Source organism: Danio rerio, chromosome 21, assembly GCF_052040795.2.
Source record: "Danio rerio strain M-AB ecotype USA chromosome 21, GRCz13ab, whole genome shotgun sequence".
NCBI classification, from domain to species: domain Eukaryota; kingdom Metazoa; phylum Chordata; class Actinopteri; order Cypriniformes; family Danionidae; genus Danio; species Danio rerio.
In genome coordinates, this window is record NC_141041.1 from 40,523,103 (window position 1) to 40,536,284 (window position 13,182).

Below are 13,182 nucleotides of genomic sequence, written 5' to 3' on the forward strand. Positions count from 1 at the left end.
AAACCTAAGAACAGGCATTCTACCAATAATGTACACTATACAAAAATCTGCTGCTTGTTCAAATTACTTAAAACAAGCTGACAAACTCAATTCTTGAGTTTTTTGTGACATCTTATTTGTTTTACTTTCAATCCAACTTAATCTAATTGTGTTTGGACAACAATTTTGTGGAACCCAGCTTTTTTACAATGTAAGTCTTCTAATATGTTATGTTGTTTGGCTAATTTTGTCAGCCTTAACTACAAAGTGGTCCCTTTGAAGTCATTAAGATGTCAATCACTGCTAATTTACAAGTGAATAGTTTGTTCTACAAAATTTGTAGTTTATTAGATTATAGAGTCACCAAAATAAACCATGCTCCCACAACATAAAAAGCAATCGCAATACAAAAATCACTTGTACTCAAAAAACAAGTTGTTTGTTCAAACTACCTATTACAAATGAGCTGAAACAACTCTAGTCTTGAGTTTTTTTTTGTGACAGCTTAATTGTTTTAAACTCAATCCAACTTAATCTGTTTGTGTTTGAACAACGTGAAGGAATTTAGTGGAACCCAGCCTTTTTACAGTGTAATTCCTCTAATATGCTATGTTGTCTGACTAATTTTGTCAAGTAACTACCAAGTGGCTCCTTTGAAGTCATTACGATGTTATAACATCTCAATCACTGCGGATTTACTGTGCAAGCGAATGGTGTTCATTCTGTGTTGTGAATAGTTAGTCTATCAGTATATTGAGTCGCCAAACTGAACCATGCTTTCACAACCTAAAAAGCAATATACTATACTTAAAAAAATAAGTTTGATGTTTGTCCGAACTACTTATTTAAAAATGAGCTAAAACAACAATTCTTGATTTTTTTTTCTGACAGCTTAATTGTTTTACGTTCAATCCAACTTACTCTAATTGTGTTTGGTCAACATGAAGAATTTTTCTCGAATCCAGCCGTTTTACAGTGTAAGTCAGGGGTCATCAAACTTGTTCCTGGAGGGCCGGTGTCCTGCAGATTTTAGCTCCAACCCTAATCAAACACACCTGAACTAGCTAATCAAGGTCTTACTAGGTATACTTGAAACACCCAGGCAGGTGTGTTGAGGCAAGTTGGAGCTAAACACCGTCCCTCCAGGTCCAGGATTGGTGACCCCTGGTGTAGTTCCACTAATATGTTATTATTGTCTGATTAAAGTCATTAAGATGTCAATCAGTGCTAATTTACAAGTAAATAATGTTCATTCTACAAAATCATTAATTTATTAGAGTATTAAGTCATATTAAGTATTAAGTTTTAAAATGAAACATGCTCTCACAACCTAAAAAGATACTGCATTTCAAAAATGACTTGTACTCAAAAAATTAAGTTTGCTATTTGTTCAAACTACTTATTTAAAATGAGCGGACACAACACAATTCTTGAGGTTTTTTGTGACAACTTAATTGTTTTACGTTCAATTCAACTTCTAAATCTATTTGTGTTTGAACAACATGAAAGAATTTAGTAGAACTCAGCCTTTTTATGTAAAGTCGTCTAATATGCATTTTTTTTCTGATTAATTTTGTCAGCCCTAATTACCAAGTGGTCTCTTTGAAGTCATTAGCATTTGATAACATCTAAATCACTGCTGATTTACAAGTGAACAGTGTTCGTTTTACAACATTATTAGTTTATCAGAATATTGAATTGCCAAAATGAACCATGCTCTCACAACCTAAAAAGCAATCACATTTCCAAAGGGTCTTGCACTCCAAAAATGAAGTTTGCTGCTTGTTCAAACTACTTAGTTAAAATGAGCTGATACAACACAATCCTTGAGGTTTTTTTTGACAACTTTATTTGTTCAATTCAACTCAATCTATTTGTGTTTAGATAACATGAATTAATTTTGTGGAACCCAGCCTTTTTACATTGTAAGTCTTCTAATACTTTATGATGTCTGACAATTTTTTTTAGGCTTTATTACCAAGTGGTCCCTTTGAAGTCATTAAGTTGTGATAACATCTCAATCACTTAATCATCCTACAAAATTAGTCACCAAAATGAACCATGCTCTTATACCATAAAAAGCAGTATACTATACTTAAAAAAAATCAGTTTGCCATTTGTTCAAACTACTTACTTTAAAATGAGCTAAAACAACAACATTTGAGTTTTTGTGACAACTTAATTGCTTTATGCTCAATCAACTTAATTTCTTCATGTTGTCACAACACAAATTTTTGCGTGGAACCCAGCAATCTTTACACTCAACAGTAGATTCAGATAAATTACTGTACATACATTCTGTATTAAAAAATAAACAGAGCAAACGTTAATATTTTACTTACTTGTAATGAGCATTGTTGTTCGTTTGGTTCTTGCGCAGAAAACGGCAGACAACTTCAAATTTAAGAAGCCTAATATGTAATTAAAGGCATTACTTCAAGTAAATAAGACAGAAGCTTAAAGCTTGGATTAACTGGTGTAAAATAGTGCTACTTTTAGGAGAAAGTCAAGCTTCTCTTTCACACTGGTCACCATAATGAAATCACAGGAAAGGCATTCCTCCTCTTTCCTCACTGGACCAAACCAAACACAACTTTGCCTGGGTGGGTTGTTCCTAAAGTGAGCGGAGTAAACAATGACTTTTGTCATGGTTATTTACAGTGAGCACCAGGAATTATTGCTAGACATTTTAAACAAAATACTGTTGTGTCTGCTCTTTATGTTAGAAAAAGAAATTAATTTTTTGTAAAATAAAATGATCAGTCAAAATGAAAAGTTACAATAAGTGTATGTATATGTAAGTGTATGTATATATAAGTGTATATATATATATATATATATATATATATATATATATATATATATATATATATATACATATATACGAGTGTGTATGGATTTCCCAGAGATGGGTTGCTGTTGGAAGGGCATCCGCTGCATAAAGCATATGCTGGATAAGTTGGCAGTTCATTACACTGCAATAATAATAATAATAATAATAATAATAATAATAATAATATTTCTCAGAGATGGGATGCGGCTGGAAGGGCATCTGCTGTGTAAAAACCTGCTGGATGAGTTGGCGGTTCATTCCACTGTGGCGACCCCGGATTAATAAAGGGACTAAGCCAACAAGAAAATGAATGAATGAATGAATAATAATAATAATAATAATAATAATAATAATAATAATAATAATAATAATAATAATAATAATAATAATAATAATAATAATAATACCTTACATTTATATAGCGCTTTTCGAGACACTCAAATCGCTTTACACGAGAATCTCATCCACCACCAGGGTGCAGCATCAACCTGGATGATGCGACGGCAGCCATTTTGCGCCAGACCGCACACCACACACCAGCTGATTGGTGGAGAGGAGAAAGAGTGATGAATCCAATTATGATATGGGAAGGGTTAGGTGGCCATGGTGGACAAAGGATTTGGCCAGATTTGGCCAGGATGCCGGAGTGTAACCCATACTCTTTTTCGAAGGACATCCTAGAATTTTTAATGACCACAGGTAGTCAGGACCTCAGTTTAACGTCTCATCTGAAAGATGGCGCTCACTGAGCAGTATAGTGTCCCCTTCACTATACTGGGGCATTAGGGCCCACACAGACCTCAGGTTGGGCGCTCCCTGCTGGCCTCACTAACACCACTTCCAGCAAATTATCATATGGGGATGGTTAGGAGGTCATGATGGACAGAGGGCAGTGGGCAAATTTGGCCACAGAGAGTCAAGACCTCGGGTCAACTAATCAGTAGAGTCCCCTTAACTATACTGGGGAGTCCCCTTCACAAACACCTATTCCAGCAGCAATCTAGCTTTCCCATGTGGTCTCCCATCCAGGTACTGACCAGGCACAGCTCTGCTTAGCTTCAGTGGGCGACGATGCAGAGAGCTAGCTGCTGGCTGAATTGTATATATAAATCATTATTAATAAATTGTTATTGTATAATTTTGTAAATATGAGTATTTAAATATCTACATATGTTTTGGGTATGAGCATGCTGAACATTTATAGTTTTAATAGGAATTTCTGTTGAAATTAGTACTTGAACTTTCACATTTGAAGTTTATATATGCACTTTTCATGTTAGTGAATATGATATATATATATATATATATATATATATATATATATATATATATATATATATATATATATATATATATATATATATATATATATATATATACACACACTAAAACTGTTTTCTGCTTTGAACTACAGATTTTGTTTATTTAAATGAAAACTTTTGTCATTTACAATTTATTTATTTAAGTAATGTATTTTTGGCTATAAAAAACTAAAAAGGTGCCATGTTTTAAAAAAAAAAAAAACTGTCATTTTCTAGGTAAAGAAATTAATCAAATACCAATATATTTTCTTTGAAATTGAAAGAAATGTTAGCAAACTTTTATAAAATAAAACAAATTTGAAAATGTTATCAAATCCATGTCCTCCTAATAAAATTAGAAACATATCTTTTTTTTTTTTTTTTGGCCACGAGGCTGCAGAACATGCATAGCTTTTAATAGGAATTGCCATTATAGGGATGCTCAGTTGTGTGATTTTACGCCTAGACGGTGCCGGTTCAAAAGTTTTGTGAAAGGGTTTTAGACTTGAACATCTGCTCTTTTGTTGCTTTTCTTTGAAGGACAGACGCACTGCTATGACACTAATGAGTGCCCTAAATCCCATAAGGATATCGACACAGCCCATCACAGCTAATAGTTTTTGACTCTGAGGCTTCATCAGGACTTACTCCATAGTAACCCATTAGCACTAATGGCTCTCATTAAACACACCGGTGTTTGATTACATCCTCTTAAGTGAGAAAGCCTCAAGTTCTCAGTCAGACATTTTCTTTAAATGAACATGCATGCAAATACGGATAATGGCAAGATGGTTATTTCGATTGAGAAACCATCACAGGAGATCTTAAGATTTCCACAGCAAATAGCAATAAAGTCCCAAATGAACTGGAAGCTGTGACCATTTTTTTTTTTTTTGTATTGTGATATAGTTTCTAGACGTATATTAAATGAGAAAACGGTGAGTGTGGCTTATTTCTTTCTACTCCAAGCTGATTGCACGTAGTAAAGTAGGTATTTAATTTTGAAAGATCGGGGAAAGTCTTTCGGGCAGCCCGATCTCATGAGAAATCGTAAGTATTTTACATTTTGTCAGTTTAGTGGCTAGAGTTCAGTCGATCGAAATTGTACAATTTTAAAAATAAGCTGTGGCACCTAACCCCACCCCTAAAACCAACCGTCATTGGGAAATTGTACTAAATTGCACAAATTAGATTGTACAAATTCATATGAATTAGCCACTAAATCAAAAAGTTACGAATTGCCTTGAGATTGTGTTGGTTTCAGATAATTACAGACAGAGACCTCCTCCTCGCCATTTCTGTTTGTTGCCATAGAGATGTCAAAACTGACAGTTGGAGGGCTGTGGTTAAGTACGTTGGCCATGCCCAAAACCTCAGACAGACATAATCTGAGAATTTAACTGAAAACCAACAATAAGTGCATTCTCAGATTTCAGTTTTGGATTACAGTTTTAGATTAATGACATGCACAGATGAATTGCTCACTGCAAAACTAGTGGGTCAATAAAATCAATATGGTTAGTTTTGATTTCATGTTTACTTTAAATACATTACAGCAAACCATCAAATTTTAACCATCAAAACTATTAGATTTTAAAGGGACGTACTTTATAAAGAATTATTGATTTTAGTATTCTACCAATAGAAAGCAAGCAATTATCAATAGAGATCCAAAGGGACAACAACTTCCATTAAAACCATTACAATATCCATCATAACCCTTAATAGCATTAACAATTTTACACTGTAAAATATGACTGCGATTTTAATGTGGAAAAAACCCAACATAGACTCGTTCTGAAAACGTAGCCTTAAATAGGTTTCTAGAGATTGCGAACTATGTAGCCAGAATTCCGTATGACTGAATTTTGCCGTTTAAACAATCTCTATAGAGTGGAATGATGCCATTCCTTTTCCTAGTCTTACCAGCTGACAGCTTATCTCTGTATGGACGACATTCCTGCTGTTACCAGTTTGTCTGGTAGCTCAACATGTACTTTGGCGGACTTGAGATGGAGAGCGGAGTTGACCACGACAACAGGGTTAGAGTCTGGTGAAGAACGGTAGCAAGTAAAACAAAAACAAAAAATAAAGTAAATAACAGGGTGAGAATATGTTAAAATCTGAAAATGTGATAAAAGTCAGACGATGGCTTTTTTTTCTGGATTGCTTTTTAAAACATCAGTTTGGTTTAGGGAAGGGGGTTGGTGGTGATATCGGTCACTCGTCAGTCAGTCGGTCAGTCAGTTAGTCGACCGCGGGCTCTGGTGGATTTATATGAGAATAGCTGGCATGAATGGCATTCGCGAGAGAAATTTGAGATCTATAAAAGCATACACAGCGACCTCTGATGGATTTGCGAAAACAAAAACTTCGGTCGATACACACCCTAATCCTGTGTTCACACCAGGCACAGATGCCTCATATCGCACGTTTTGCTCAAATTGGAAAATCTGAACTTTAGCGAACATTGCGCCACGTTAACCAATCAGAAGCTTGCTCTCGTGGGGGAGTGATTATGATGTAGTGCCTGTTGTTGGTGTCCCAGGGCGAAATTCTCTTGCTGACACGGAACAACTGCTTATCAAACTGGGCTCAACTCAGTCTGAAGCACCGCTGAAAGCCTCAATCATCCAGGTATACTTTGTTGAAGAGTTGATGAACTCACGGAGTTGGGTGCACCTCTGAAAAAATCTAATGGACTCAGACACGGCGCCGAATGAATTGTCTGTTCTTCAACCCTCCTAAAGCGCATACATCACAGCTACTATTTAAAAAAAATCCACGTTAACCATTTAGCAACGAAGCTAGAGTCACCGGGCAGACAGAAACCCTGCCTATGACATGAATCCTATAGTGAAGCAAATTTGATGTGCAAATGAAGCAAATTTAATGGTGAATAAAGCGAGAAAACAGTAGCTTCTTGATAGTAGTTAAACAGTATGAGAGCATTTCATGTTGTGTATTTGACAACAAATGCATTTGTTCAGAGAATCCCAGTATTAAAAGCATTGGATCTGGTTGTAAATGCAACTTCAACACCTCAGAAAGCACTTCAAAAATTCCATTCCAATTATTCTGTACCTTAGAACAAAAAAATACAATTCTGAGATAGAGCTGCATCTGATGAATTACATTTGTCGCAAAGAGGTGAAACTTTTTGAAAGATTCGATAAATTTTTCTTTGAATAATGTAAACTGTATTGGCGTGATTTTAATGTGGAAAAAAAAACCAAGTAAAACAGTTAAAAACTTTTACCTTAAGGTTTTTTTTTTCTCAAGCTGAGCATTTGTTTTCTGTTGTTGTCAATGGTAGCGCAACGTGTAGGTATTTTTTGGTCATCAAATCTGTGTCACTTTTGAGCTAGCCATACAATTACAATGGAGAAAGGCGAAGACAATACTGCACAACTTTCATCAAATAATCTTTCAAAGACTTTCTACTTGAAACAGCAGGCATATTCCATATGATACTGTAGCAACTGACTGTAAAATAAAACACTAGCTGCGTCCCAAATGGCACACTATACACTATGCACTCATGCACTTGCACACTCAACAGGATAGTATATGTATGTAGTGTCGTCCCAAATGGCACAATAATGTTTTTTTACTAAGCGGAAATTCAAACCGTTTCCCTAATGACGTTTGACGGTTGCTAAATTTGTGAAATAAATGACCGAATTATCAAATAATACCTACCGTGAGTATATCCGCATTCACCATCGGGAGGCGCTATAATCATTCTCATAGGAGAATTTTGCTTTCACCATCTAAAATAAATAAAGTTATTCAACATGTGCGCCCGATAGCTCCGCCCCTTCCGTTACGTAAGCAAACCTGCGGTCGTTGAGTGTGTGAAGTGTCCATCATTACACACTTAATTTTAGCGGCTGAATGAGTGCATCATCCGGGTAATTAAAGTTCACTCAACACAAATAGACTGATTTTTACGTGGCCGCCATTTTAAACAGCGAAATCGAGGCTGCAATGGGAAGAAACTCGGAAGTATGGCCTGAGTGAGAGAGGAATGTTGTGTACCTGGCTGTATTTCCTATCAGTGAAGAAAAAGTGACACAAATTTATCATATCACCACCTTTAGAGTGACTCAAAAGTCCGTTCTGAATAAATAGAGAAAATAAAAAAGGATAGGAGACCTCATTTTTAGCTAAGTTAAAGGTAATGGCACTAGTTCATTACTAATGTTTTCTTTCCCAAACACACCTTTTAGATGCCTTTTATCAAACTTAAGTTAATGAACTACTTCTTTCACTATATTAGGCTTGTCACAAAACACAATTTTGGTACTGGAATGTAAAAAAATGTCCATTTCCCGTTAACATTTAAGCACTGTTGATGGCGTTCTTAAACAGTGCTGATTTGCCATGGTGTTACATGCTCTACAGAAATGACTGTGATTGGCTGTGAAGGTCATCAGTTCACCGCTCTTCACCGATGTTTACTGAGTGCAAATACAGACTAACGGTCCGCTGACAAATCAACTGATCTTCACGGCTTTAAAACACTCCAATGTCAGACTATCTGTGTTTGCAATCTGTGAAGAGTGGTATACTGATGACCTTCACGGCCAATCACATTCATTTCTGTTGAGCACTGGTAAACGCTACGGTTTATGAATGCACTCAGCGGTGCTTAAACATTAGTGTGAAATGGACGTTTTTAAAAGTTCAGTACAGGGACAGCACTATTACAGACAACACAAGGGTGTGCTACAGAGGACTGCATTGTTTTATCGCTCACCGAGTTACATAGGCTGAAGCAGGGAAGCGTTGTCACGGTGTTTACATGCTGCCATGAAACGAAACCTAGGAAGACACTTAAGAGTATTACCCTTAAAGAGATTGTGATTTTGTTTAATGTCTAATATGCTTTAAATTGTTTAAAAATAAACTGAACTAAACAATATTAAAGTGATGTTTAATATCTGTGTTTTGAAATCACGGCAAGAGCTGGAGGTTTGGAGTACACAGCATGTTGTAGCAATGTTTACAGTGCTGATTCTATACTTCCAGGTTTTTAACCAAAGCAGCCTTCGTGTTTTAAAATGGCGGCCGTGTGAAAAACGTATAGATATTCTGCGGCACAAATAACGTGATTCGTGCAAACGGCGTGAATTGAGTGCTTTGCATGTTTTTCGTGATTCCAAAAAAATCACAAAAATCAGAAGTTCATTGGACATTCGTGCCCCGTTAACCAATCAGGAGCTTGCTCTTGTAGGGGAGTAATTATGATGAAGTGCCTGTCGTTGGTGTCCTGAGGAGAAATCCTCCTGCCGACCCTGGACAACAGCTCATCACACTGGCCTTAGTTTATTCTGAAGCCCCACTGAAAGCCTCCATGCTCCAGGTATAGTTTCTGGAGGAGTTGATGAACTCACAGAGCTGGGTGCACCTCTGAAAGAAGGTGCCGAATGAATCTTTGCTGTTTTTCAGCCTTCCTAAAGCACATAAAGCACAACTAGTGTCTCAATAAAATCCATGTTAACCATTTAGCAATGAAGCTAGATTCACCGGGCAGATAGAAGTCCTGCCCATGACGTGATTCCACATCCATTGTGAAGTGAATTTGATGCAAAAATGAAGCTAATTTGATTCGCAAATGAATCAAATTTAATGGCGAATGAACAGAGTAAAACAAAAATGCTGTCTCTGGTGTGAACACAGCATGAGGGTTCATTCATACCAAACACCTCTTTACTTCTAAAAACGTGAAACGCTGCGCTCAGGAATGCGCGGCACATCGCAAAGACAATGTGACACAATATTATGAATGTGATGTATTAATGACAATAGCAGACCCATTAGAAATAGGGAAATATGTTATGATAAGCACTCGAAAATACAGAATATAACTCAGGAAATCTGGACAAAGTCACAAAGCCTCCACTATGATATAACGATAAATAAAACAGTTGTCTTTCTACAATAAACAGTGCCCCCAAAACCCACCCCTAACCATAACAATAATTGGGCAATGAGCAAATCATGCTAAAATGTATATTTGAGATGGTAAAAATGAAAGCAAAATAGACACTAAATTAAACAGTCATGAATTGCATTAAGATTGCATTGTCACAATCTATGTGTGTTAACTTTTTAGAAAATGTAATGCCCTTTTCTTTTACTGTAAATTATATTTATTTATTTTTTTCCACATTGTGTGATAGTTTCTGTAATTTTTTTTTTAAAAAGGGTTGAATGCTAAGAAAGCAAGCCCTACTACATAGCTACATCTGAATTTATATTTTCTGTTTATTTTTATTGTTGAGAGCAGATATTTCGATTGTATTGTATTAAAAATATCTGTGTCCAGCGGAAAGAAAGAGGATGGAATCACAACGCATGTGATAAGTTAGCGGAAGGTATGACATGCGTCCTGGCTCCATGGAGTCCCCAGCCTGTCCCACCCTCACTGAAGGGTGTGACGGAGGCATTTGGCGGCAAGACACGCAGCAATGTAACAGCGCAGTTTCCTTTCTGGCTGGATGTCAAATAGTTTCAGAAGTGTCATAAGTCTGTCAAGGCAAGTGAAACTGGAAAAACTGACTTGGTCTTTGATGTTTTTAGTGTTTACGTTTACATATGCACTTGTAATTTTTTAATGCATACTACTCTCAAATAAACTTTTTGCTAGTTCAAACTATTCATAATGAGCTATAAACACAATTCTTGAGGTTTTTTGGGGACAACATTATTTTTTTTGTTTAATTAATTTAAGTTTGTAAAAACAATTGAGTTAACTTAAATAATTTGTGTTTGGACAACATTAAGGAACTGTGAGAAACACAGTGTACAGTATGTAAAGTCCTAAATACAATTTATATTGTATATTACTCGAAAATGTAAAATATCTCGTAGTGAAGTTTAGTTTTAAACTAATTTCGAGAGGAGCATGTGCTCATGATTTACCCAGCTGGTCCATATTAACTAATTATGATCCTCCAATCGAAGGATCCCAAATCACTATATATATCCTCATTTCCTTTCTACAACTATCTTCGTTTGGAAGAAACCCCCCTCCTCCCCTTCTTCCTCCTTTATCCAGAATGGGCGGCACGGTGGCCCAGTGACTAGCACTGTTGCCTCACAGCAAGAATACCAATGGTGTTGGGTCCTCGCTGAGCCATCTGGTATTTCTGTGTGGAGTTTGCATGTTCTCCCCGTGTCCGCGTGGGTTTCCCCCGGGTTCCCCGGTTTCCTCCCACCATCCAAATGTGCTCTATATTATAGATAAAACAAATCTAAACCTTTCTTATAATGTCTTACTCTCAGGAAGTTCGCCTTGGCCTCAGCAGCGGGGGAGTTTGAGATAGACCTGAGCTCAATCTCCACTCGCCCTGCAAAAGGGGGGGAGCCCTGGGCTCGAGGATCCCTTGAGCTCAGGGCTCTCTCCCGGGACAGCATGCCAAACAAGCTATGTATAAATCATGGGCTAAGTGTGAACTCTTGAAATATATTATAATTTTTTTTATCCTAACTGTATTAATATTTCATCAGCCTAACATTTCATCCAGTTTTTAAAACAAAAACATCATTTACAAACTCAAAAAATCATTTTGACTGATTGTTCAAGAGCTGAAATCACCACAATTCTTGCGTTTTGTTAGACAACACATTGTTTATTAAATAAAAGAACAATCAAGGTAACTTAATTGATTTGTGTTGAGACAATATGAAGGAATTTTGTGGAACCCTGTACTTTTCACACTTGTACTTTGCATAAAGTAACTAAAAAAGTTCTATGTTTTCAGACATTCATTCATTCATTTCATTTCAGCTTCAGTCCCCTCATTAATCTGGGGTCACCACAACAGAATGAACCGCCAACTTATCCAGCATGTTTTATGCAGCGGATGCCCTTCCAGCTGCAACCCATCTCTGGGAAACATTCATACACACTCATACATTACGGACAATTTTAGCCAACCCAATTCACTGATAGCACATGTCTTTGGACTGTGGGGCAAACCGGAGCACCCGGAGGAAACCCACACAAAAGAGAACATGCAAACTCCACAAAGAAACGCCCTCTTGACCATCTTGCTGCGAGGCAACAGCACTATCTACTGCGCCACTGTGTCGCCATGTTTTAAGACATGTTTTTGTAAACTTTTAAGCATTACAATAATACAACCCAGGGTCAATCTGATAACGTACACCTATATACATTTCTAAAGAGTGCCAAATACATTCCAGGAGCTACATTTTTTGCAGCTTTTTTTTTGTGAATACACCAGAGGCCGCTGTGTATGCATTTTCAGATCTCAAATTTTTGTTGCGAGAGTGTCATTTGCACCTGGTCTCATGTAAATCAACCAGAGGCTGCTTTCGACTGACTGACTGACCGACCGATTACCCGCACTCACCCCCTTCTCTAAACCCAAGCGATATGGGTTTAAAAAGCACTGATTGACCAGTGCCTACCCCATTCCCTAAACCCAACCGACAGTGTTTTGAAAAGCAATCCACAAAAAAAGCCATCACAAGCTCTTCTGATTTTACCACATTTTCAGATTTTACCACATTCTTACCCTTTTATTTACTTGTTTAATTTTTTGTTTTTTGTTTTTGACTTTCGGGAATCATTCCTCACCAGACTCGAACCTCGTCATCAGTCAACTCCGCTCTTCATCTCAAATTCTCAAACATACGCGATAGCCACAGGACAAACTGCTAACAGCGGAAGAGCCATCCTCACTGAAGTAGGCAGAAAAGGAACGACGTCATAGTAGCGTTTATTTTAAAGGCTGCATAGTTCCTCTGGATACATAATTCACGATTTCCAGAAATCTATATAGTGCTACTGTATGTTTCAGAATGAGCCTATGTTAGAACAATGCCAACGCTTTAGAACTTCAGAAAGCAATATTTGGTTGAATAACCCAATTAGTATTATTTTTTTTTTATCAAAACAAATGTCATATTATGAAAGAAAAAAAAAACAATATTTGTTTGTTCAAGAGTGCACACATAGTTGATGATTGATTATAAAGCTTGTTCAGCATGCTGTCCCGGGAGAGTGCCCAGAGCTGTGCCACCCATCTAGGA

General features: G+C 36.8%; 1 protein-coding gene and 1 long non-coding RNA gene across 6 annotated transcripts in view; one reads left to right on the top strand and one right to left on the bottom strand.

Moving 5' to 3' along the window:
• The window catches only part of si:dkeyp-23e4.3, a 152,462-nt gene that overhangs the window by 43,731 nt on the left and 95,549 nt on the right, over positions 1–13,182 (bottom strand). For 3 of the 5 annotated variants that reach the window (XR_015520513.1, XR_015520515.1, XM_087301745.1), the window contains exon 1: positions 2,322–2,517. The exons of the other annotated variants lie outside the window; for them this stretch is intronic. Coding sequence is in view for 1 of the 3 variants with exons in the window: in XM_087301745.1 (XP_087157871.1) it covers positions 2,322–2,334 (13 nt within the window). In the remaining 2 variants the exon portion in view is untranslated. Of the gene's footprint in view, positions 1–2,321; positions 2,518–13,182 lie in introns of those variants that run through there. 5 annotated transcript variants of the gene reach the window in all.
• Positions 4,498–10,991, top strand: LOC147838927 (uncharacterized). Its single transcript, XR_015520614.1, has 3 exons — positions 4,498–7,313; positions 7,359–7,435; positions 9,047–10,991. It is a non-coding gene; the product is annotated as an uncharacterized LOC147838927 (long non-coding RNA).